We start from the raw sequence: 26,969 nt of genomic DNA on the forward strand, positions 1-26,969 counted from the left end.
ACCTCAGCCCTGGTGCACCTGGCCGCTGGCTGCTCTCAGTGCATCGTTCCCTGCAGTCCTCAGGCACCTCTTATCTCAAATTAATGGGGAAGCGTTAAAGTGGGCTGATAGTGCTGCTCCATTAGCCTGGTCCCTGTGCTCCTCTCAAATCAATATTCCCTCTAAAGCAGAGCCATGGCAGCTCCCAGGGGTGCTGGGAGCAGCTGCTGCTGCTTCCCCATGGGCAGTGCAGGGAGCCCTGCCCTGCCCAGGTCTGGAATAAAGCAGTGGGACTGGGGGCACTGCTCCTCAGAAGGCAGTGTTCCCCTCCTGGCCTGGGTCACACTCACATGGAGGAGGCTAATTAAACCAGCTAATTAGTGAGTTTGTTAATGAGCTGGGGCAGGGAAATTTTGCTTTGGCTGTTATGTGTTGGTGGCTTTGGGGGTTTGTAAAAGCTCAGGGCTTTGGGAAGGTTTTTTTGCCTGGTGTCCTCTTGCAGCAGTTTTTCAGTGGCCTGGCAGATTCTTTTAAAAACAAAGTCCAGCTCTTGTTGCCTAGAAAACACACTGGCATTTGATTTACTTTTTTGTGGCTTAATGTGTCAAATTTCAGCCTGTTCTGAATTAAGGCACATCTCTCACACTGACTATACTTTAGATAAGGGCTGGTGTACATTAATGATCCCCCTGGTAGCATGGGGAGCCTGAGGAGAAGAGCCAGTTCTGTTCTGTCAATTTGCTTTGAATTTCACATTTATGTTTGTGTGGTGGGAAGAAACCACATTAAACACTGTTGCTTGATACAAGTTTGGTTTAGAGTTGCTCCCCTCCTTTTGCTCTCCCTCTTGCAGACACAGCACTGTGCTGGGGAGCTGACTGTCCTTGCTCCTGCCAGAGCAAGCAATACCTGGAGACCTGAACCATCACACTTGTTTCTCCTCAAGGTCTGAGCTTGTGTCTGTCCCTTCTCTGACTGCCCTATAGTGGCATTTTTATTTTCTTTGTGGAGCCTGCTTTAAAATGGTGGTGGTCAGGAAGAGACTGGGAAGCTGTGTTCATGTGCTCCTGTGCCTGCAGTGTGGACTCAAAAAGAGGGAAAGATTGAAATAGGATTTCTGAGCTGTTGTCCTAGGACTGCCTGTGGCCCAGCAGACTTTGGCAGATGGTTTGTGAAATCCTGCCCTCCCCCAAAAAGCGAACACGATGCCGCCCCTGCAAATGAGCAGGCAATCTGTTACTGCCACTTTCACTCACTTTATTTTAAGTTCACATCTCAGCCGTGTTTTTGTTTGACTAAAGGGTGACAACCATTTCACTGTGACTTCACAAGATGTGCTGCAGGGTTGGGCTTTTTTCCTGAATAGCTTAGTTGGTACTTGAATAAATAAATAAGTAAAATCTTGGTGGAAAGTTTGAGCAGTGCATCCTATCTGTAAAGATTTTTCTGCTGTCCCATGTCACAGCTAAGACAATCCTGTTTGTGTTTTCATCCCACATAGGAGGGATGGCTGGAGTCAGTGATCAATGATTTAACTTGATGATTGTAGAGGTCTTTTCCAGCCTTCTGGATTTGATGTATCTTGATACCCAGATACTGTGTGGGGCTGTGAGGATGCAGCTGAGCTGCAGCTCCTGCACAGGATTTGGGAGCAGAGGGGCTGAGCTCCCTCCAGTGCTGGGTGGGAGATGAAGCATCCCCACTTTGAGGGTCTCTCTGCTGTCTGGAGCTCTTGGGTGCTGCCACTGTTTGTGCTGTCACTCTGACCCTCCCCTCCCATTCAGTGCCTCTCTGCATCCTTGGGAGAAAGCCTTGATCCTGGACCTGCTCTTCTCTCAGGGTGTGATAGGTTTTGCCAGCTGAAAGCTGGGCTTTGGGAAGGGATTGGGGGAATTTTCACAGAGCTGGGGAGAATCAAAGGAGTCATGGCTAACAGCAGGTTAAAATATCTGAGCTGTTCCCACTTCTCCACTTCCTGTGTCCGTGCAGAGTGTGGGTGCTTTGGGGCATTGTTTCCTCTATACCCACTGTTCTGGAGCTTTTTGTATCTTGTGTTTCCCTGGAGGAGGTTTCATGACAAGTTTCATCTCTGACTTGGGCAGAGGAAAACCCCACAGACCCCCCGAGCATCCTGCTGGTCTGCCCTTTGCAGGGACAGAATAGAGAGAGCACAGGACATCCAGACCCATTCCACACTGGGGGGTCTCAGATCCCAAATGCCCTTCTCCAGGTCTCCCACTGTCCTGTAATTTCCTCCTATTCCTGTCTGCTTGCATTTAACCTGTCAATGTTATGAGAGGGATGGGTGCTGACAGAAAGCCCAAAAAGCAGATCCATTATTTCTAACCAGAAAATAGCCCAAAATGTGATCCATTTTCTGAATCCCTCCCTCTGTTTTTGAAGCATGCCAGGTGATTTAGGGAGGGCAGTAGGGCTGATACATTCTTATGCAGGACTTGGTTTTAGCAAGGCAAGGAGGAGGCATAGCCAAAGCAGGACAGAAGAGGAAAAACCAGGTAAGATGCTGCAGAAACTGCTCCCCTGGCAGCTGCAGGAGGAACTGCTTTGGCAGAGGGAGCTGCAGGTGCAGAAGGACCAGTGGAAGCATCTCTTCCCACTGTGATGTGAACAGAAACTGCAGTGCCCAGCTCCCAGGAGGATTCTATTTTACTCTTTGTTGTATGACAGCCTGAGCAAACAAACTGTGCTGCTCTTGATAATGAAAGAGGTGACATTACTAATTTATTTGCCCACTCAAATGTAGGATGTAATAGAGGAGAATGAATCTCTTTACACATCAGATGCTTGTAGCTTTGGGTGGGCTTTTAACCTCTAGTGTGCAGCTTACTGGGATTGCCTTGGGTGTGCTGTGGAGATAAATGAGGTTCTGCAAGGAATGGACATTTTATGGGTGTGTGGTTTGGTCCCAGGCCTGGCTGTGGGTGGTGGGATGAGGCTCAGAGAAGGTGAGGGTGGTGTTGACTGTGGAGCCTTCGTGGTCCCAGCCAAGCTCCTTTCACAGCCCAGCATGGATGAGTCCTGCAAGAGCAGCACAGGTTGGATAAAAAGGAGATTTTCACAGTGCAGTGGTGCCACAGAGGGACAGATGTCCCTTGGTAGTATCCCAGAGAAGGAGATGGTGGCAAACCCATCCACAGCAGTGGCCAGTGCTGGGTGGGTTTTGGGACAGTGGCCATGGAGGGAGTTTGAATGAGGGGTGTTGGATTCCTTCCCTCACTGCTGCAGCTGGTTCCTGGATCATCTGTATGCTAATGAGCTAATTTGTGCCATTAGCAGAGCCCTGTTAATCAGGGCCTCCCACGATATGACTGGGCTGTGGCCCCAAAGCTTGCTGTATTTCAGTCCCTGGGTTTTTTAATTAGTAGTGATGTGTATGATACTCATCCCTGGGCATCTGCAGTGCAGTCTGTGCAGATGCTAAGCTGCCTCAAGATGCAGAACCAGGGTTTTAGGATTTTCCTTCAGAGGGGAGGTGTTTCCTAAAACTCTGACTGGAGTGCAGAGTGTTGAGATGCTGTGGAGCTCAGGAAGAAAGGAGCAGGGAACACTTCAAGGCCCCTCCTGCCAGCTTAAGTTTACCTGGACACAGGAAGATGTGCCTGTCACACCTGCAGCTCAGGAGTTTTGATAGCCACAGGGGCACTTCAGTGCCCCAGCATTTTGCCTGAAGCTTTTTGCATTCCTTCCCAGGGGGTGAGTATTTATACAAAGCCAGGATGCAACCTTAGCACAGAAGTTTGCTTTCAGGTGCTTGCTGAGCTGTGAGCAGGGTGGGCATGGCAGGGTGACAGCAGCTGGTGTGCAGGTGCAGTTTGCTCTCAGCTGTTCCCCTGCAGTCCCAGCACTGGCTCACACTGCTGTGTTTGTGTTTTCCAGATCAGCCGCTTCTGTGGCCACGCTCAGCAGAGGCAGATCCGATCAGCTCATTATCCAGAAGACCTTTTCATTGACAAGAAAGTCCTGAAAGTGACTCACATTGAGCAAGAAGAAACTCTGTCGAGCAGAAGGAGGTGAGAATGTTCAGTGCCTGCTGGATGGGCTGCAGGAGCAGCCACCATATGGAGTGGTCCTGTGGAAGCAGATGGAAAAGCTCCTTATTTCCCTAACCCATAAATCTGGCTCTGAGCATCAGAGCTGCTCTGTGGTGGGCTCTGAAGGGCAATGAGGCATCTGCAAGGGTTTTCTCACCAGGTTAATACACCAAATGCCTTGTCTGGGTTTCTTGGGCACTGCTCTAGTATTTGAAATACTCACAGGTGTAGTTATAGATAGAAATGGTCTCTCCAGCCTGAACTGTTACATGTTACACTGTGTGTAGGTAAGGGGAATGCATTTCATGCTTTTTCTGTAGTGTTTTATGGTAGTTCAGAGATGTTAACAGCCTTTTACTGAATATTTTCAAAGGAAGCTGCTGGCACTGCACCCTGTGCTTCCTCCCCATGTAAGTAGAAGCTGTAACTAAGTGGTCTCACACTGACATGTCAGGGAGCAGCATCACCCCTCTGGATCTGAAAGCACACCCAGAGATACACAGTGAAATAAAAGAAAAAAAAATCCCTGTGGAAGACAAACAAGCAAGCTTGGCAATTTTTGAAACTGGCAATAGACTAAGTTGTGTGAATTTCTCTCTGAAGACTCACAGGGCCACATTCTTGATGAGGTTCCCATGAGATACAGCACCAGGGCTTGCATTCCTCTGTTGTCTCAACATGTTGGAGGTTACACAGCCCAGACTCTGACAGAGATGTCCTTTGAAGACTCTGAGGGCTAATGAAATCTGCTGAAATGAATTACATGGGTTCATACCTGCAGACACAGAGGAATTCCTCCCTGCCCTGCAGGGAGCTCTGCTCCCCAGGAAAGTTTCCTTCCTGTTCTCCCCAGCTCTGCTGGGGTTTGTGGAAGTGGAGCAAGGCAGTGCCTGGGATGTAGGGAACTGGGTGCCAGGGGCAGTGAGGCTCCTGCTTGGAGTTTGCCATATCATATTTTGGCTCATTTTGGCTTTCCAAATGGTTGGATCTCTGCCCCACTGTGAGGCCAGTGCAGGAGATGGATGTAGGAGGGGGTTCATGCAGGAGCTGACTGCCTGAAACATCCCTTGGATTTATTCGTGCAGGGGGCTCTAGGCTGAATACTCATCCTTTGGAGGGGTTTTGACTCATCAGACAAACCCTTGCTCATTGGTCTGGGCAGTGCCAGATGATGCCATGGCCAGGCAGGGTGTGCTGGGTGCTCAGAGGCAGGACTGGAGTGACCCTGTCCCTGCAGGGGCTGTGGCAGGAGCAGGAGAGGAATAGGAGCAGGAATAGGAACAAGACCAAGGGCAGGAATAGGAACAGGGCAGGAGAAGGAACAGGAGCAGGGGCAGGAATAGAAACGGGTAGGAACAGCAGGAGAAGGAAGAGGGGCAGGAATAAAAACAGGAATAGGAACAGGGGCAGTAGAAAGGGGCAGGAATAGAAACAGGAATAGGAGCAGGAGCAGAAGAAGGAACAGGGGCAAGAACAGGAGAATGGGCAGGAGCAGGAGCAGGCTCCTCACAGTGAAAAGGCAGCACCGAGCTCAGGCTTCCTTCTCTTGGTGTCGCCTGCCCCCAGCTGGCTGTCACAGGCTCTGGCTGGAGGGAACCCTACAGAATCCAAGGAGGGATGGAGGGAACTGCACACCCTCTGCACACCAAACTGCCTAAGGCTGCAGGGCAGCTCCCCACGGCTGGCAGGGCACAGATAACCCTGGGGGATGCCCCTGAGAGAGCTCCCTGCTCCTCATCATTCCTCCCAGGGAGCAAGGAGGCTGAGCAATAACCCCTTGCCAAAGGGGGAAATATGCTGAAATTGAACAAGACCACTGTGAGGCCAAGTCTTACTGCCTCCAGTCCCTGCTATTCATATTATCTTACTTTTGGTGCTATTTACCTAATTAAATCTGCCACTGTTCCCTGGTGACAGCTGCTGACTGTGCCTGAGGGACTGGTCCTAGGCTGGAGGGATGTCACATCCCACTCCCAGAGCCTCTGTCACCTCTCTGGCAACATCAGAGATCCCATGTCAGCCTGTATTGTGACCAGTGCTGCAGGTGACCAGCTGGAGATCCTTGTTGCAGGGAAGGGAGGGCACAGGGTTGGGATGCAGCCTGGTTCACATCCTCTCTGTGTCCTGCAGCTCCTCCTGCAACAGAGCCATTCTGATGAGTGCAACCTGCCCCTTTGAATGCTGACTGTGACCCCATGGCCTGCCCAGTGCATCCCTTGAAATTGTGTCCTTTTGATGGTGCAGTGTGAAGCACAGCCTTAGCCATGTGCACAGGTGTGTGCTGAGAATGTCAGCTCTGCCACCAAAAATGCCACCTGCCCTTGCAGCAGTGCTGGATGGCCAATGTCAGCCAGACAAGGCCCCTGAAGGGCCTTTGTTGCCCTCTGCAAAGCAGAAGGGCCATTACAGCCTGAGCCCTTGCTGCTCAGATGCACCCCATGGATGTGTGGCCTGAGCCAGTGGCACTTTCCTTAGAAGCTGTGGGAGTGCAGAGACTGTGTCTGGCTTTTGCCTGGTGCAAAGCTGGGCTGAGCTTCTGCTTCCCCCACATCCCTCCCCATCACCAGCAGTTTGCCCTGGGAAATATGGGTTCAGCCTTTGAATAACATCAAGGGAAAACACAAAAGGTACTTTGGTTCAGAAATAAAACTGGTACTTCATGGTTTATTTGCACATAACTGCTTTAATGTTGTGTTTGTGTGACTGCCTTCCCTGGTTAAAATCACTAACCTTGACCTCTCTTTTTTTAACTAAGCACCCTGTTCTCTCCCATTCTTCCAGGGAACTGATTGCAAAGCTGAAGTCCCACAGCAGTTTCTACAGCAGCTTGCCAGAGTACATCTGCAACCACAGCTCTGCTGTTCAGAATGACACCCTTTGCTGGAATGGACAAGAACTTGTGGAGAGGTGAATCACATCTCCCTTGCCCTCCTTCTCCCCTGTCCTGTCTGTCTTTTGCTAACCAGGCACAGGAGCAGTCTGTGACCAGGACATGCTCCCTTAGGGACATTGTGCAGAGGAATGTCCAGCTGTGCTGCAGCTCAGATGAATGTGAGAGGTCTGCAAAGACAGAAGTGCTTGTGTGCTGCCCTGCACTGAGTTTTCTGCCTGGTGAAAACTGCATCCATGATGGGGTTTGGCCCCCTGCATTGCATGGGGTGGGGATGTCTCCAGCCAGGCTGGGTGCTCTTAGCAGGACTGAGTGCTTGGCATCCCCTGCCCCACCCAGAGAGGGTCAAGAAAGACTCCCTTGTTGAATTTCTCTTTGTTTTCAGCTGAAAGAGGTGAGGACCCCTGAATCCTGAGCAGTGGTGTCACTGCTGCCCTCTGCCCACCACCAAGTCCTGGCTCTGCTGGAGCCATTCCCACCCAGGTCCAGCTTGTGCAGTGGCTGCTTTGCCCTGCCCCACTCACCATTTCAGAGGATACACCAGTGGTAATCAAGGTTAACAGAGGCAGGCACCTGCAGGATTCATACCATAAAGAGGAAGGAAGTGTTAATAGAAATGGAGATTTTTCTTGCAAAAAATACCCCTTGGGAACATTAAATAGAACTTGGAGATATTTTTTATAATTATACATAAATCTCCTCTAATCACTCTACTTTGCAAAGCATCTTTTGCTATTAAGTAGTTTGCATAAGGGAAGAAATAGAAGTAAAATCAGGAAGTGGTGAAATGTTGAGATATTAATTATGACTTCTTGATCAGTAACTTCAGGTGGTAATTAGCCTGTACTTGTAGTACTGACCTGAAACACTGAATAGACCAAAATAGCATCAAAATATATTTTGAAAAAAAAAACTCCACTCAACATCCAAGATCACATGCTTACTAAAATGTACTTATGTTGCCTAAGGAAAGATGTGTCCTCTATAGGTTCTTATTTCTGGAAAATCTTGAGTTTCCATGCCTGATATGTTCAGCTGGAAAGAAAAAGATGATTTCAATATTCTCTTGCTGATTGTTAATTAAAACTTCTAAAGCAGGGCTAGAAACACTGCAGCTCTGGAGGGGGAGACCTAGGGTGAGGTTTTGGCTTAGAGCAGTTCACTGGTGACACCACAGCTGGGTGAAGTGGTAGCAGTGGAAGGGTGCTGAGTCCAAATCCTCCTGAAAATGTAAATTCAGAGCAGATTAAACATGACTTCAGGTGATTAATGGCCTTCAGCTTTCTGCTGAGAATTCCAGGGGACCATTGTGGGCACAATATGACATGTCACACAGGTGCCATGGCATGCAGGGGGCAAGGCAGGGAGGGGATAAAGTCTGTGTGCATGAAGGGGGCACCAAGATATCAGCCCCTGGATGTTGAGTTAAGGAATAAATCCTCCACTGGGCTTGAAGAGTGTGTGCCTTTCCACTCTCCCTTTGCCCCCTCTGATCTGTTGCACAGATGTTGCCACCCCTGCCAGCTCCTATGAAATATTAGTGATAGTTCCCTTGCAGGTAGATATTTGAGTTTTTAGCTGTGAGCAGGGAGACCTCAGCAAAATAAAGCTGAGCTGAGATAATGGTCAAGGGTGCTTTTCTACCAGGACCCAATTGCAGAATGTTTCAAATAGAAGCAAACATAGTTAAAATGCTCTCTACACTGGCTGCTTCATGTGTTTGGACTTCCCAGCTTGGCATCTCTTTCAGAGTGCCTGGGAGGATTCCTGAAAATCAGGAGCAGATAAGGTAACAGTGCTCGAGTACCCCAAGCTGCCAGTTCCTTTATTTCAATGTTTTCCCCAAGAGGGAGCCAAGCAGCTATTCATGGTATAGCAGCTCTAACTCCAGCTATTCTGAGAATGTGTGTTATGTACTGGAGAAATTCTATTCTCCTGCCTGACTGGTGTGTGTCTGTTGGTGATCAGACTCCATCTTGCCACTTTTTGCAAGAAATTTGGTGTGTTTTGAATATCTGCTATTAATTTCAGGGTGCTTGTCCCACATCTATGGTGGCAGCCAGAGAGAAGGATGGTGGAGACATGGTGGGGTGGTTCCTGTGGCTGGAGTGTTGGCATGGAGGGGTACAGGCTCTTGCATTTCTAATATAATTTCTAATTTGAGTGTTCATTAAATTAGAAAATAACCGTACTGATTTACCCATTTCCAGACCTCCCTGTCATGACAAAATTTCATAGTTAATCTAAGCACTTTTCCTATAACATATTAAATCAAGTCTGGAATAGCAACTTGCAGTGCACCCAAGGACTTGGTAATACCAACAGTGTGTATTCTGCTATTTGATGCAAACAGTCCCTTCTGCACTCTCCATTCCTCCTGTGGTTTTTCTGGCTTGGCATTTGCTCTGTCCTGTTTATCCCAGTGCTTTGTAACCCACAGGCAATGAGAGTATCCCTCCTCCCCATGGGCTGGATGTGCTCAATGTCTTTCCACTGGGTCTCACTTCCCAATTTGAGCCTTGAACCATCCTCTGTTTCCTCCTTGCTCTTAAGCCCCCCTGCCCTGACTGAAGGTGGCATGTTTGGGGTTCCAGTGCAATGCAGCTGCCCAGAGTATTTTATCCTGCTTTTAATCCCTTGTGTTTTTTTGACTGAATCTTACTAATCATTTACTTCTCCACACTGGACCATCTAATGGCAAGAATTCATCCTCCTTCCTGGGGTTTGCTCTGTGGGTTAATAGTTTGATTGTCATCCCTATTGTGGATTTAGGAAAGGTTGATTTCCCTGTAAAGCAGAACAGTGCCTTGTGTCTTTTGCTGTGCTTTTGAGTGGTTGAAGAACATAAGCCAAAGTGGGAAGAAAAAATAAAAGGCAACACATTCCTGCTTTTCACACTTTTCAGAGTGTGCAAAAACACACTGTGCTTTTATGGGATGCCACAAAGGTTCACAGCAAAAGCCACAAGTGGCACATTTCACCACTTGCAAAGAGCTTGTTGAGGGGTCACAGTGCCTGGGTGTTTGTGGAGCTGGGGGCCAGACCTGCTGCACCTTGCTGTGTCTGTGCATCCCTGTGCACCTCTTTGCAGCTTTCCTGGGCTCAGTTCCAGGCACTTCCCTGAGACAGACGTGTAGGCAGCAGCTTAAGCCTGCCTAAGCCAGGCTTGCTCTGATGCCCTTCCTTTCCTCTGTCTTCGTGCCCCATCCTCTCACCTGACCTCCTGCTGGTGGTGAAATGTCCAGCCTCTCTTATCCTTATCTCCATCCTAAGTAGAGAAAAAACAGAGGTGGATTCTTATCACTGAAGTCCTGACTGAGTAATTAGCTCATTTAAAGCCTTCAGCTTAAGTCAAGTAGGTGTTGAGATATCAAGCTCACCTCGGTTTCTATGGGAGCTCAGCATTGGAATCTCAAAGGTGATTCAAACTTCATATATAGTATCATGGTTTTGCAACATTTAATACTAAAAGCCTATTAAATCTAGATTCTCAGAGTTTAATAATCTGCTTACATGAGAATATTCTTTTCAAGCTCTTCTGAATAGAATGACAGCAGCATCTGCCTGCTGCAAAACTTGTAAGCACATTAAGCCTTACTGCTAGATACTGCCATTTCCAAATTTCTCAAGACAAACGTGTACATTCATCTAAATTACCAGCATAACTCTTGTTTTCTTTTGTACCAATTCAAAATTAATATATTTTTAGCACCTTGCCAGATTCTCTTCTTCAAGCTGGAGTTTCATATTTCCCTGCTGTTGCCAACGCACTGTGGTTTGTTTTAATCATACAAATCATAAACAATGAAAGCACAATTGGAAGCAAGACAGAAAAATGAGATTCTGTAATTGGAACAAAGGAAATTCCATGCCAGCAATAACCCTTTAGTTCACGAAGGGTTTGGTTATTTCTGGCAGTGCTGCAAAATATCTGATCCAATGGAATCCCCAAAGAGGGGGCTGTATAACTTTTCAAGCCCATAAAACACAGCTTTATAGCAAGTACAAACTATAATGAAAGGATAGTAGGCAAATTCAGTGGGTTATTGAGTGGCCATGATTATTTCCAGAATATTTCAGAAAAGAAGATAATGAATCTTCCTCTGTCCTGCTGCTTGGTCTCAGGTTTAGCCGATTTTTCCATAATCAATTTTTCTTGAACTGAAATAAGAATGGAGGGAGACTTCAGGCTGTCTGTGAACTCCCATTGTTTTGCTATGAATATTACATTATTTTTGCTGTTCCTTCTGAAGTCCCAGAGCCAGGTGTTTACCTGAGACCTCACATTTATGACCAAAGCATCATCTGCAGCTGTAGAGCTTTGAGTGGGGCAGCTGGGAAGAAGCAGCACTTCTCTTGGCAAGGAACTGACACAGCAGGATCTCAGGGGGTCTCAGAGGCTGCCAGGTGTTGATATTTGGAAATCCAGCAGAAAATGGTTCCTTTTTAGTTAGGTGAGAACACTCCCCACTGAGAGTGTTGGATCCTCCTGGTTGCTTTTGAAGCAGCTTGTTTGGAGCTGCTGCTGGTGTAAATTGACTGCAGCATCACGAGCTCTGCAGTGGCTGCAAGGACTCTGCAGCAAGCAAGCAATGCCAGGGAGGCACCTGAGAGCCAAGCACCCACCTGTCCCCTGCCTCTTGCACTCCAAGAAACAGATGCCTGCATATGGTCATGGGATGCTGGAGACATGCATCCCACATGGAAGGGAACACCCAGTCTGGGATGGGGTTTGGCTGACCAGAAGTCTCTGGACAATCTGTCTTTGGAGACGAAACTATCAGGGAAAGAATTGTCACCTCTTCTGGAGGCTGTGGGCACATCCAGGAGCTGCACCCTGACTGCAGGGCAGGGTGAGTGGGCTGGAAACAGCTTTTCAAGCCTTTGGCCCCCACTGTTTCCACTGCTGATGTGACACTGGGGTTGTCTCACTGAACCAGAAATTAGCAGGGTCAGAGAGTAAAATGTTGGCTTCACCACTGCACCCACCTTTACTGACCTGTGAAAACCAGCTGGAGGTAAGAGATGGGTTCCAGTAAGGAGTAAGGGGGTAGAAGCAAAACTCTTTTTTTTTTTTTCCTCCATTTTTTCATCTCTTTTGTCTCCAATGTGGTAAGGACTCCATGTCACCAGTCCACATGATCTGTAGTAAGTCACATGTTGAAATGCAGAGCAGCTTTGGGAATCTGGGGGAATGTTGCTCTCTCAAACTCAGTTATTAACTCTTGTGCAATTAAACCTCTGTGTCTGTGCTGTGTTTGTCCCCCACCCACTCTCTAACAAGTATAATTCAGTGAACACAGGTAGTGGAGACAGAGCCTGTGAGGGATCCTGTGCTGTTAAAACTGGAGATGTGTTTGAATAAATAATTTGCAACAGGAAGGCAGGCATAAATTAATTCTTATTTGAATGACATACTTACTTTCTTTTTTCTAAAAGGTGTAATTCTTTTTGTTTGACTTTCAGGATTACTTTCTCTAAATCACATGTCAGGCATTGCAGTAACTCATCTCAAAGCCCAGCAGGGCTGAGTAGGATGAACACACATTTTACACTCATTGCCATGTATTTAAATAACATTTGTCATCTTGTCTTCTTTGCTCTGAAATGAAAGCTTGGAATGAGCTGCATTTGGGCTGGAAAACCAAACATTCACAGGAGACATTTGTGCATGGTGGAGAGGAAAGGAGAGGAAAATCCCTCAATTTGACAGCATACTTGTGCATTTATGGCTGGTGGATGAGAAGAAGCAGGAAGGGTCTGCAGTTGTGCTCTCCTCACAGGAAACTTCAGATTATTGGTGTTTTCATAAGGTGGTTGTCTTTAAAGTCATTTTACAGTGGCATTTGTGTTTGGAAAATACATCCCCAGCAAGAGCCCAAACCCAGGGAGCCCAGGCAAGGAGATGCTGCTGGCTGACGTTGAGACACGTCAAGGAGATAAATATTTTGGGCTTTGCTTATGAAGTGTGAGCCAGACCATGCTCATGTTGCAACACTGATAACCCTCCAGCACAGAGACCCCTGGGGTGGGGTGGGGGACTTTGTCCACTGTGCATATTTGCCATGGAGTGGCACAAGTGTCCTGCAGAAGGGGCTCTTGTATTGGCATAAGCTGAAAACAGCTTGAGGTGGCTCAGATTTCTCCTATTCTACTCTGGCTGAAGAACATGGGAGGAAGGTGGGGCTTTGGCTTTTTTGCCTGTGAACCCAGCAGCCCTTCAGCTTGGGGGGGATGCAGAGGATGGGCACTGTCTGGACCCCCATCCTCCAGCTCGCTGGGGGCTGCAAAAGCATCTCTCAGCCATATTAAGGCCTGGCTGCTTGGCCTGGGCTGCAGGGAGGGGTGCCAGCTGCCTTTTCCAGCTTCTCTGGCATTTCAGGAATGCAGGTCGCTCACTGAAGCTGCATTTCAAAGCCTTTAACCCTTTGGTTGGCTGCATCCCACATGCCTGAATGTGGCCACTCCAGGCTGGTGCTGGGGCAGTGGCACAGCTGAGGGGAGCTGGTGTCCCCTGGTAGCTCAGCCCACTAGGTTGGCTCAGCTTGAAGTGTCCCCCAAAGCACCCAGGTCACACAGGACCCTGTCTCTGCCTGGTGGGATGTGTGGGTCCCCATGCATCTCCTTTTTTTTTTTTTTTTTTTGTAATATATACTCAAAGATGTGCAGCTTGCAGGGCCCATTGCATTGCTGCTTCAAATGACTTGTGTAATGGTGCAAATGGTTCATTTTGAGTTGGGTTCCTACCCTTGTATCTGGCCAGGTGGGAAGCACCAGGAGGTGACACTATTTCTCCAAAATCCCTATTTTAGGGAGAAATCCCTCTACAAATGCTTTCAGGTTTGCTTTTCCCCCTGAGAATGCTGATCTGAGGTTCTCAGCACCCCAGAGAACCTTCTGGAGAACAGTTTCAGTCTCTGGACATGGAGTTATAGTATAGTATTGCTGTAGTATTGTGTTGCTCCCTCCTGTACTATGTTGAGTAGGCTACAGAAATCCTCTCTGGCAGCCCTTGTGTGGATTTCAGAAGGGATTTCGCCCACTCAAACCCAAGCTACTGTGTTTCTTTATATAACATTGTTAGGAGAGAGCTTGTAATAATTTAGGGATGCACCAAGTGGGCTTGGTTCTGCTCTTGCTAAAACCTGTGTGAGTTTCCTGATTAAATCTCTGAAACCACAGGAGACCTTTCAGCAATGCACTTCTGAGTTCCACCAGTGTTTTAAATTAAATTTACAGTGACACCAAAGATAGGAATTTCTTTGCCATCTAAAAACTCATGCGTGCTGTGGCTGTTGACGTCCAGTCCCCAGATGTGTTTGTCAGCACGGTGGCATTAAGTGGCTGTGTGACAAATAAGCAGCAGGATAAATGGCTCCAGGCTCCCAGTGCTCTGTCCCCCTGCAATAAAAGCAGTTGAGCCCAAGTTTCAGCAGGTCTGTGCTTGCTGCAGCAGCCTCTTCCCACGAGATGGTGCTCGGAGCATGCAGGGCTGTGCCAGCAGCACAGGGCTGCTGCAGCTGGCCCAGGGTGGACCCAGACTGGACCTAGGCTGGCCCCTGCTCCCACCCACCCAGTTTCCAACCTGCATCAACCCTCCAAGTGCACCTGTGAGAGCTTTTCTTAGCTGGGAGTGATTGTGTCTCAGGTGTAGCTGTGTTTGGTGCTTCCCAGGATGACACAACTATTGAAGAAAGGCATTTTGTAAAATGCTGAGTGCTATGGGAGGCCCAGGGATGGGATGTTGGGATGCTGGGCTGGTGCTGAAGGGCAGGGGTGGGATGGCTGTGCAGGCAGCTGCTCCCCTGTTCAGGAGAGCCAAGCTGGTGAATCTGCTTTGCAGTGGTGCCTGTAGCTGGACAAGTTGCTCATACCAGGAAAAGAAATATACACAGGTGTGAATATACACAAGCTGTAGGCACAAACACCTCCTTTCTCCTGTCCTTTTTCCTGTGTCATCTCTTCAGTGCAGCATCCTGCAGGGTTGCTAGCCACTAATGGAGATGCATAAGGGAATGCCTAGTGTTGGGGACCCAGCTGAGAGCCCCTGCACATGGAACTCCTGCTCTGAGATAGCCTTGGAGTAGAAATCTACCTCAGTAATTAAACTATGTGAGTATTTCAGGTCAGGGCAGATTGCTGCTGCACCAGTGTAGATCTGGGGTTGCCTTTGCATCCCCACATGTCTGAGTAGATCTCATCCTCTAGTTCAGAGTTTAAGCCAAGCCCCTGAGTATCCCGAAGCCCCTTAGTGTGCCCTGATAGCTCTTGTGGCCAAATGTCCACATGCCTCTTGCTTTCTATCCTAGCAAAGCATCCTCCCTGAGTTGGCCCCACCATCCCTCCTGTCTCCCTCCCTTCATTAAATGCCTGCTAAAGTCCTACTTTCTCCCCAAGACCCATGAGAAATGGGCTGGCTGTGATTGCCTGAGCTTGCCTGGCAGCATGAGGGTGGAAGATTAGCTGGGCAGGGGAGCAAGGAGCTGACAGACAGGGAGGCAGCCACTAGGGCTGGTGCTAGGAGCTGGGTAAAAACACTGAGATGAATGCAGAAAGGAAAATTCCTGGTGCTTACCCATGGCACTGGAAAAACAGATGTACAGTAAAGCTGATGTTATCTCAGTGATCTCACTTTCAGAGGCTGTGCTGGGGTTTGGTAGTGCCTGTTCTGGCTGCCAGCTCTTGGAGATGAGGACTTGTTTTGTGCTTGTGGAGCACCACAGCCCATCACTGGGGCTGTGGTGAATGGCAGCAGCCCAGAGCTCGAGCAGGCACTGGTGTGCTCATGCCACTGCTGTGGCTGCCAGCAGGCAGCTGATGGCTCTGCCCAAACCTGAGTTTGAGTTTGGTGCTTGTCTTATGCTGGAGCATCATCAGCTGTTACCCAGGTCCTGAGTGCAGGGATGTTTTCCTCCAAAGGGGAGTGTACAGCACTTCTGTCCCTCTTCCCCTCCCTTAGATCACTCTGGTAAACTTTATCATTCCATAAACCTTGCAGCAAGTGACTGTATATTTCTTTCCTAAGTGCTGATGAAAAATCTGAGTGCAGCTTGGCCACCTTCCTCTGCAGAGCTGCCCTGGCAGTTTAATGTAGTTTATGGGGGCTTTGCTGACTCCCATGGTACCTGTGTAAATCAAGATTCCCTGTGGTGCAGAGCCCAGCACTGTACCAAAGTCAAGGTACATTCTGTCTGAGCAGTTACTTTGATCCCTAAGGCTGGATCTCATCAAAGACTGAAATCAGGATTGTTTGACAACACCTATTTTCCATTAGCAATGTTGACAGCATTAATTATATTCTGATGCTTTAATTCTTTATTACTGAAATCACACATCAGTGATAGTCATTATTTTGCAAGGGGGTTGATGTTATGCTAATCAGCTTGCAGTTAACTGGGTCATCCCACTCATTTTTTTGGCTGTGGGCACAACACTACTGCTCTTGTACTGGAGTCTCTGTGGTCTGCCAAGATTTATTTTAAACAAACACAAGCAAGCCAGAATTTCTGAGCCAGCTTTTTTAGGACTCTTGGGTGCAAGTTATGTGAAAATATTTATCTCTATTGTATACTGTTTAACATCTTCCTTGGTTACTAATGGACTGGAAAGGACTTCATTGTCCTCAAGTGATACAACTACATCATCTTGCTGCTTTGCAGAGTCAGAGCAAAAATGTTTATGGGAATCTTCTGTCCTTTCTTTGTCATTATTAACTGTCTTGTGCTCTGGAAAGGGCCAGTGCCTGTCTTGGGATTTCTCATGTTTGTACTGAAGTTTAAGGATCTGCCTGCTATTAGCCCATCACATTGTGGTCTTCTCTGTTCTCTTCCTGCAGGTACAGTCCCCAGATTACAAGGAATGGAGCAAAAGCCCAGGCTGGCAACCATGAGGTGAAGGTGAAAGGTCCAGAGCCAGTGATCAGCCAGATCATTGACAAGCTGAAACACATCAACCAGGTTTGTTGCAAACGTGCCAGCAGGGATGTCTCTGCAGTGGGTGGTTTCCAAATCAGTTTGGCCTCTCCTGCTCTCTCCCTGGGCTCAGACATCCCAGGGATGTCTGCTCCATCTGCAGCAGCTCTGGGAGCCCTGAGTGCAGAGCCAGTCCCACCCTGGTCCTGCTGGATGCCTGCTGGTGTGGTTCTGCGTGGTGCAGTGTCCTGGTTGGGAGGACAGGAGTCTATCAAGAAAGGCAGGAGCTTCTCTTTGAAATGGAGAATGTAAACCCCCTCCATCCAAATTATTATAATTTTGAAATTGAGGGGCTCTCAGGCACATATATGAGAATTAGGAATAACAGTTCTTTACTAGGAAAATTAAAATAGAAATACAGTATTACAAAGAACAATCCCAAAACACTGACAGAGTCAGAATCCAAGCTGACACCTGTCAGTCAGTCAGGGTGTTGGCAGCAGTCCCATTCAATGGTGGCTGCATCCTCCTGCAGTGGCAGATGTGGTTCAGCTGGAGCAGTGCTCCTGTAGAAGGTGCAGTTTTCTCTGAAGGTCCAGGGATGATATGGAAAGGTCTGGCTTTCCTCTGGAATCCAGTGGAAAGAAGGTACCTGGTGTCCAAAATCTCATTTTTTATCAGGGTAGGAAAGGCTTGGCTGCTCCCCTGGCTGGAGCATCTCCCAGTGGGATGATGTAATTTTATCAGTCACACAGTAGGACTGAATGGCCCAGCAGCAGATGATATCTGCCTGGAGGGAGGATGGGCTGTGGAAAGGATAAAGATGATTGCCCCAGCTGGTTTTAGGACATGGCCCATTAACAGAAGATATCTCCCATGGAGATAAGGGTCACTGCCCCACCTGGTTTCAACAGATGGTGATAGAATTCACATTTCTGGCCACATCCTGTATTGCAGCCCAAGACATGCAGCCTCCCTGTGCCTGGGTTGTGTGTGGATGCATGGCTGCAGCACAGGAATGCTCCTGCTGGGCATCCATGCCCTCAGCAGTGGAGGTCCAGGAAGGATGGAGCTGATGGGGTGCCCTTGAGCATGATGTGCTGGCAGGGGTCATGTGGCACATACTTGACAACCCCTCTGGCTGGAGGAGTTCCTTTTGGCATTACTCATGGCTGGCAGTAAGGGTCACTATTTTCCTTGGTGTATCTCTCTGGGCATTCTCTCCCAGTAAGTAATGGGACAAGTTACTGTTGAATGGGGAAATGGCAGAGCTGGATGAGATCCTCTCTGCTGAAGAGGAAGCTTCCTTCCCACTGCCTCAGACCTGGCATCCTTCCTAGGACAAGCAGTATCTTGTCTCTACCCATTATGCCATGCCAGGTTAGGCTTGTGAGCAAGCCCTGCTGCTGCCAGGGAATTAGGTGGCAGCTCTGCAGAGTGTTCAGCTTGTGGCTGAGCCTTCCCCAGCACTGCCTGGGGCCAGCAGGGCTGGGGTCTGCTCTGGGCTCTGCTCTCCCCTCTGTGGATGTGGATTGCACTCGTGGAGGGGATGTTCCTGCTACGCAGATATCTGGGCTTGCTGCTTTGCCAGGACTCGGCACTGGGAGCTCACAGGGCAGATCTGGGGTGGTGACTGTTAACACAGCTGAGCTGCCCCATCTCTCCTGAGAGAGCCCTTCCCAGGGGGACCTTGCCCACGGGGGCTGCAGCACGGAGCTCTGGGCACAGTGGGTTCCTGGGGTTAAGCCCAGCTTTGCTTCCCAGCCGGGTGGGCTGGGAGGGCGGCTCTGTCTGGAGTTGCTGGCTTAGCAACTTTTCTGCTAACCTCTGCTTTCCTGCTCTGAGACTGCCAGGGACTGTTTTCACAGCCATTCCCAGTTTAACCCCCGTGCTCTCTGAGGCAGGCATGCCTCATTAGGTGCTGTCTGGGAGCAGGATGCAGAGAGGGATTTGGGGTCCCCAGGAGCACCCCACAACATGGGAGCTGCCATGGGCAGCAGCCCTACAGCCTGCTCTGCCTTCCCACATGTTCCCTGTGCTGAGCAGTGCCATCTGCCAACAGCCCATAATTATTAGAAGGGAAAAAGCGGGGGGAATAGCATAATCAGCTCCCCATTAAATGGGGTAGAGGGCAGGCTTCAACCTGCAGGTGATAATGATATTTTGCCATTCACAGTGAGAAAGTTGCACCGAACAAAACATGGTTATTATGTACTTGAAACTGCTGACATAAAGTGGTTGTGAAATGCTGGCTGCCAGACTGGGTCAAGTTAGGTCTTTGCTGAACAGCTTGGGCTTCTGAGGAGTGGAGGTCTGTGGAGTGGGAGACCCTGGGTAAACACTGCTGTGCTCAACTCAGCTGTTTGCAGCAGCAGAGTGTCTCTGTCAACTGCTGCTCAGAGAAGAATTGTGGTGAGGGGTGAGTACTTAGTCATGATCTCTTACAGTGCTTCCCCCCCACTGGCTTGTGGTGTCAGGTTGGAATGTGTTGTGGGGGCAAGCAAGCTGTTTTGGTTTGAGCAGCATAAATGTGAGAGGCTGAAAAATGTCAGACCCTCTTGTAAAGCTGTGTTTGAGAAAGAGGAGGAACTGAGAATAAAATCAGGAGAAAATGGGAAGTGATTTGTGCAAATTAGTTACAAAGCTTGCCCAGAGAAGCTGTAGCTGCCCCATTGCTGGAAGTGTTGATGGCCAGGCTGGATGGGGCTTGCAGGAAATTGGTCTAAGGAAGGTGTCCCTGCCATGGGAGGGGGCTGGAACTACATGATCTGTAAAATCCCTTTCCACCCAAACCCATCTGTAATTTTATGATATGATTCTATTCCTGTGGAGGGTCTGTAGTCTATGGTCAGTAGTTTCTATACCAGGGAAGTGACTGTGGAGATTACTTAAATTTGGGGTTGGGGGTGTCAGAGCTTACCATCACACTTATTTTCTTTTTTTCACACTTATTTTCTGGCTGAAGGAAGTTTTGAGCTCTCTTTCACATCTGGAATGCATCTTGATTGCCAAAGAGTATTAAATGTGGAAGGAAACAGCAGCTCTGGATGAATTACAGTTGTGTCTTTCAGGTGTTGGCTTCAGATTTGGGAAGCAGTGGGAACTCCTGAGCTGGAGAGGGTTGAAAATCTCCTTATTCACCAATCTCAAACCACAAGTGGCTTTTAAGGATTTTCAGACATCCAGGATCTTTTGGAGAAAAGATCATCTTTGTGGTGCTCAGAGCTGTAAACTGGATTCACCTATAAATTGTGAATCTTCTACAATGTTGTGGCTTCCTCCCAGTGTGTTGTGTTAGAGATGCAGCCTGGATTTTGTGGGTGTGGGCAGACTCAGGAACCATGCTGTTTGGTACAACTTTCATAGAGGTCCACAGCTTTTATTTTTACTTGGAGATTTTTGCTAAATATCTGTAATTTGCTGATGACTTCCCCTTTATTCCAGGATGCTCATGCTGCTGGAAATGTCTGTTCTTTCAGTGTTGTGTGTACAAATTGTGCTTGCTCTTTAGTTCATGTCTTCTCAAACATAATTTGAATAAATGTTCACACATTCACATGAGAAATTCTCATCAAACGTTTGCAGTTTGAAATGAGAATGGGGTTTGTGCATTAGAATTAAACCCATGGGGATTGAAAGAAGTAGAGAAAAGGGGAAGGAAAAGTGCCCCAGATTGTGGTTTTTTGCTTTGAGCACCTATCAAGCTAAAATAAATAAATGAGTAAAGCACAGTGCCTGGGTTGTGTGCTGTCTCAGCTCAGCCCTTTCTGGATGAGTCCCCCTCAGTGCTGCCAGTTCATCACATCAGACCATTTTTGTTTCACCCAAACGTGTGATTGTGGCTGATGCTGTTTTTTGTGCATTGGTGGGTGAGATGCTTTATTATTGCCATATTGGAATTTTCCCCCCCTCCCCAGTTCTGTTAGATGTCTACCAAGTTTTGATTTGAGTTATTTTTGTTGTGTGCCCAGAGGCATGAACAGCCCATCCATAAATATTAGCATTGTTATCTCAGCTGGGAGGCTAAGGGTCACCTTCAGGAAAATGAGTTGGAATTGGTTCCTAACTTTTATTTCCCAGAGTGGATGGGGTCTGTTTCTAGCTAGAAGGGTTTTCACTCATCCTTTGAGTGAAACTATATTGAAACTGAAAGGTTATTCAGTGTCAGCACAGGGTCTTGCTCAGATTTTGTGTGACTTGGTAACATCCCCAGGCAGAAAGCTGTGTGCAGGGTGAGCCATTTCCTCTGGTCACTGCATTTTCCTCTATTCACTGCATTTTGCTGTGGCCACAGGGATGCTGGAATGGCTGACAGGTGGGGATGAGGGTTTAGCAGCTATGCATGGAGGTGGGAGCTCTGCCACACTGGTCACCTCCTGCTGGTCATCCTCCTCCAAGGAAGGCTCTGGAGAGAGACCTGGGTGATGCTGGAAAGATGCAGCAGGGATTAAATTGGCAGATGTGACACTCTTGGTCCTTCCTCCTGTCCCTCTCTGTCCTGAAGTGACTTTTATGTCCTTTGCAGTGCCCATGGGGCTCTGACACCTTTGCAGCAGATGCTTTTCTTCTTCCATAATGCCATTACCTCTTTAAGCTTGTGCCCAGTTGCAATCTCTTTTTATGTTTAGGTAAATCCTGGTGTTTATCATTGTACTGTCTTGAGGAGGAAGAGCACAATTTTTTAAGAAAAGGAGGGAAAAACACACAAAAAAAAATTAATAGTAAAATCCATAAAAGGCAACTTAGCTGGGGAAGATGTGTCTTTACAAAATTGAATGGCCTGGAAACATATTGTACATTTCCAGACACTCGAGTTAAGGGCTCATTTAGAATATTTCAGATATACTGGAGTTTGACAGTTCTTTGGTTTCCACATCAAACAATCTGTAATTTATTGCCCCATATAGGGACTGTGTTTTTATCATATTGCATATTTTCTAGCCAGAAATCTAACTACCATATAAGCTCTTGAAAAAATAAACCCTTTGGGGATGGGAATCCAGGCAATATGCTTTCACAGACCCTGAGAAACTCCCTTTGATTTATTTCCTTGGAAATAAGGGGAAGACACAATTTCTTGGAGCATTACAGCTGTTCCCCAAGCAGGGTCTTGCTGCCTTTCTTCATGTGCTTGGTGTAAAGACCCAGTCCTGCAGTGAGCCCCATGTGAAAGAGCCTCACACCCCTCTTAGAGGGGTTTGCAGGAGGATGAGAACAAAATTTAGAAGTTTTACGAGGCAGTAAAACACACAGCTATACTTGGAAGGGAGAAAAAAAAAAAAAAAAAAAAAAAAAAGGCAGGAGGCCCAGAAGTGTAAATGACCAAAAACAAAATAGACCTGAAGTTCACAAAAAAAAAAAAAAAAAAAAAAAAAGCAGGCCCTGGCATTTCCAGAGCTGTGTTTGGAGCTGGTTTGGTGAAGCAATATGTCCCATATTTGTTTGTAGGTTTAATGGGCTGTTTCCCGGGGCCTGGCTGCTGGGAGAGGGCATGGTGGAGGTCACCCAGAAGTTAATTTGGAAAGAGGCCAAAAGGCCACAACTTGATTGAATCAAATGTAAACAAAATAGGCCTGGGAACGGTGTGATGCCCTTGTGCTGAGTCCCCTGCATCCTCTTTGCTCAGAATGCAGAGAGGTGGAGCCCAGGGGACCAGTCAGGAGGGGCTGGGTGGCAAAGGGACCCAGACCCTGCTCAGGGCACACAGGGAAATACAGAATTTATTGTGGGAGAGCTGAGGAGCTGGGGACTTTTCAGGAATATATCTCCCCTTCAGAAAAATCCATTACTTTGACAGATTTGCTGAAAGTTTCCCTGTGCCTGCTAGGCTCTCTGAGTTTTGTTATTCCCACTGTATTTTAATTCCCCGATCAGATGAAGCTGCATAATAATTAGAAAAATGTGCAAACTGCCAGATTGTTAAATAATGCAAGGCACAACACTAATCACTTGAAAATACAATATTTAAATTGCACCAAAGCAAGTCACTTTTGACTCATTTTCCACCTTTAATAAGTTAGCAGTACAATGTCTGAAGTGCTGTATATATGCAATACAATCTATCAAGCCCTCAAAAGAGATGTTAATAAATACAATAATTACTTGGACACGCCTTTTGTTCATCATTATTAAACAGTTTGTAACAATTAAAATATTAAAACCACATGCTGTTGAAAAGCAACCAGACATTGCAATTATTTCTTACTAAAGCTATTAAATAAAATGACAGAAGATTTTTATTTCGATGATAAATGCATTTCAGAATGGATCAGTTAATTCTTCTTTAGTACACAAAATAATCTATAGCTCCACCGAGTCTAGGCCTGGTATTTAAGCACTAATTCCATTGTCCTTTTACTGTGCCTTGGCTGCCATTAATGCTGGGTAAATGCTCTCCCACTCTGTCTGCCAGTGGCTCTGACAGGATTTTGCCAGGGCAGTTAAATCAGGGGAGCTGTGACCCTTGGTGAGGAAAATGTAATTAAATCTGAAGGTATCAGCTGGCTTTTCAAACCCAAACCCTTCCTTTGCCTCTTCAGGAAGAGCCAGAACCTGCTGGGACCCTATGGCAAACCTCCAGGTTTATTTGGATTGCTGGGGGAATTCTGCATCCACAGGTCACCCACACTGAGCTTATTTGAACAGCCAGAGTTTGTTTGTGTGCCTGTTTTCAAACAGAGCTGTATCCTGGAGTGGTCATATATATGTGAAGGTTTTCAAGCAGGAGACAGGTGCTTCAGGTGTGTCCTGCAGGGACCACCCTCCAAACAATGCTGTGGAAAAAGCCAGACCAACACCTTTAAGGGAGATTCCTCTGCTTTTGTGTCCAGAACATGCAGCTGATGCACAGTGGAGCCTTAAAACAAACACCAGATATCCTGTAGCAGAGCTGGAGTTTATCCTGTTGTGGAGGAAACAAACCTGAAGGAATCCTTGTGCAGCACAGCCCGGTGTAAGTGGAGCTATTGATAGCAGATTAACAGTTAATTAGAGTTATTCTGGGCCTGGCTGGTTGTATCAAGTGTCGCCTGGTGCTGTGACTCAGGCTGTAATTTAATCAGGAGGTGTCTGAGGTGGGTGTCCTCCCTGATGGGCCAGTAACAAAGGACACAGCTCTCTGGTGTTACTGGGATGTTAAGTAGTTTCCTCATGTTTTTCTCCAAAATTTGACTTAACATCAAGGTTTTCAAAATGTGGTCCAGACTGAGAGGGGCCTGGGATTCAAAGAGCTGATCTTCATTGTGAGACCCTTCTGACCCCAGCACTGGGCAGCTGTAAATGCCCCTCAGGCTCAGGAAGACTCTTGGTTTGTGCTGTTGCCCATTAAACTTCTTGGTTTTGACCTGTAGCTGGCTGCAGAGGCTGGGTTGTGCTTTTGTGCTCCTGCAATGAGAGATGGCCTTTGCAGCACATCAAACTGAGCAGAGAGAGGAGTTTGGGTTGCACCAAGGTTTGTTGCCTGTGGCCTCACTTGGCTGTAGGGCCAGGAGTGATATTTAAGGGAAGGAAGTGTGCTTGGCTGAGGACATGTGTAAGAAGATGCTGCTGATGCAGCAGGGTCAGCAGGGAGGTGGGAGGCAGCTGGCACAGGGTGGGTGTTTGAGCCATCAACAAATACCATGAGGGGCAGGAAGTCACCTTTTATTTTTGGCAGGATTCCTTGAATGCCTCCTGCCTATGGGTGGGAAAGGAGTTTACTGACCTTTTCCTGCAGCACATGATCTGAAAGCTGAGGGTGAGACTCATGTAGGTGCATTTCAGGGCTTCCTCTGTGAGTGTTGTGTCTCACTGGGGGAGGGTGTAAAGTCACCAGCTTTGAACTTAATTTAAACACTGAGTTGCTTCAGCTGTTCAGCTGGTGTCTGTGTGTAGGAGAAGCACACCAGGCAGGGCTGCTCCTGCCTGAGCCTTGCTTTTGGGTGCATTCAGCATCAGTGATGAGTGTGACACCAGTGTGTCAGCAGTGCCCATGCTGGAGCCTGGATGGTTGGTTCCTTATCCTGCTGGTAGACCCATCCTAGGTGCCAGAATTAATACTGAAAAAGTTGTGTCCCTGGAGGTTTTTTCTGGTTTTTGCAAGCAGCATCCGTGCTCTGCACACTGAGGAGAGCTCAGACCTTGCCCAGGAGCCAGTCCAGCCATCAGCCATTAATTAGAGACCAGCTGCTTGATCCTGCCTAGCTAACAGGTTTGGGGGCATTTACCATGGAGTCCTCCTCCTCCTGCCTGACTTAAGTCTCTGCTGAAATCAACAGCTTGGTAATTAACCCCACGCTGGGGTTGTCTTGTCTGATGGGAGATAACTGGCTTACAAGGCACCTGTTCAGTTGTGGACCAGGGGACATCTATCAGAACTGCTTGTAGCTGCTTTTTGGGCTTCCAGAGCCGTGAAGGGAAGTGAATACAAAAGTAAAGCTTGGAAAGAGCAGCTCCCAGGAGGGCAGGAGGCAGCCAGGGTGCCTCAAGCTGATGTTCTTGCAGAAACCTCTGTGCAACACAACACTGTGCACAAAATTACATGATTTGAGGAGTGCCTCTCCACTGGGAGCTTTTAGGGGAAAAGGAAAGCAGCTGTAACAGGGGTTTGTGTTGCAGAAGGAGAAGAGGAAGGAAAAAAAATCCTTCCTGCCCAGCTCTCAGCTTGCTGTTTCCTACCTGGTGCCAAGGACGAGCTGTTTGCTGAGAGTGCCACGTGTGCCGGAGCTGAGCCAAGAGGAAATGTCCCAGCTGCTCCAGCAGCCTGGGCTGGGCAGGGCTGTGGGAACCCCTGGCTGCTGCACCCCTGCCTGGGTCACTCTGCAGAAGCTGCTCCCCTCTGCAGAGCCATGGGGCTGTTAGAGCAGAAGCTCGAGGTGGTGTGAGACCAGCACGTCCTCCTGGGTGCTCTTGCATCCAGGGCACCTTCCACCCACACCTGCCCAGGTGTCTGAAGGGTGTGATGGCAACGAGGTGGCTGATAGCTCCACCTCTGCCCATTTTGTCTTGTTTCTTGTGCTCCTGCTTTGCTTGTTGTCTCATGTTTCATCTTCTGGTGGCGTGCACTTTGGGCCGTCCTGAGTGGTGTTTGGATAGAAGAGTGGGGTTCTGCTCCAACAAAACTAAACAAAATATGGAAAATATGGATAATAGCAGTGATGGGTCCTGGCCCACGCAGGCTCCCACACCCCTCCTTCACTCAGCTGCCAATGCCCTGAGGGGTGGCTGCTTGAGAGGGGGAGAAATTGGTCCAGGTTCTCATTTCTAGTGATGCAGAGCAAGTGGAAAGGAGAGGGGAAGGCAGCTGGGGCTGCTGGTAGGAGACTGAGAAACTTTGTGGGGAGAAGGAGCAGGGATATGATGCCAGTGTAGAAAGGGGACAAGATAGACAGCCCTTGCAGGTAGGAAGGAAGGGAACATCCTTGCAGAACCTTTTCCACCAGCCTTGGCAGGTGTGGGTAGTTGATGTGCCTGATCAGCCCAGGCAGAGTGAAGAAGAGCTGGAAGGGGGTGTTTGCAGTAAATGGCTGCATTCCTATGTTGCTTCTAGGGAAGTGGTAGCTTGTGGAAGTCTTTCTGATCATGAGAGGAATTGGTCCAGGCAGACTCCAGCAAAGTGCTCGAGGCATCACCTACTGCCTGGTCCAACCATGTTTGATGATTGGTCTAATTATTGGGGTTTTTTGTGTTTGAGGGATGGCTGTGTTTGATGGAAGCAGATGTAGGAAGGGATGCTGAAGAACCAGCAATGGTTAAGGCTTGGAAAGGCAAAACAGGAGAAGGGCACAGTGTAGCCCAAAGAGGAAAGCATCATTTCTCCAGCATTAGCATTGGTGTAGGGCTCAGGGGATGAACCAGAAGCAGACAGGATCTGCCCAGGATCCCATCAGGCTGGGCTGGACCCCTCAGCCCTGCTTAGCACCCACACTGTCCTGTTCCTTCCTACTGCTGCACAAGAACAAGCAGCAGGGGTGGAAGGGGAAGGAACTGGATATAAGGTGAATAAGCTGATCATAAAGCCTGAGTAATCTCTTTTTCACATGTGCCTGGTGATGAATGAGCATTTATTCAGGCCAGGGAAGTGACACCTCCCCTGCCTGGGGGACAGCAGACAGGGGCTGGTCCCTATGCCTGCCATGGTGCCAGCCAGGGCTTAACCTC

At 48.1% G+C, this 26,969-nt stretch overlaps 1 protein-coding gene across 2 annotated transcripts in view; it reads left to right on the forward strand.

The window, feature by feature from the left end:
* Window positions 1-26,969, forward strand: part of GPC3 (glypican 3) — a 154,425-nt gene that overhangs the window by 84,309 nt on the left and 43,147 nt on the right. For both annotated transcript variants that reach the window (XM_079318905.1, XM_079318906.1), the window contains exons 4-6: window positions 3,877-4,010; window positions 6,813-6,938; window positions 16,757-16,877. In XM_079318905.1, coding sequence (XP_079175031.1) covers window positions 3,877-4,010; window positions 6,813-6,938; window positions 16,757-16,877 — 381 coding nt within the window. The remainder of the gene's footprint in view (window positions 1-3,876; window positions 4,011-6,812; window positions 6,939-16,756; window positions 16,878-26,969) is intronic.

Source organism: Erithacus rubecula, assembly GCF_903797595.1.
Source record: "Erithacus rubecula genome assembly, chromosome: 15".
Taxonomy (NCBI): domain Eukaryota; kingdom Metazoa; phylum Chordata; class Aves; order Passeriformes; family Muscicapidae; genus Erithacus; species Erithacus rubecula.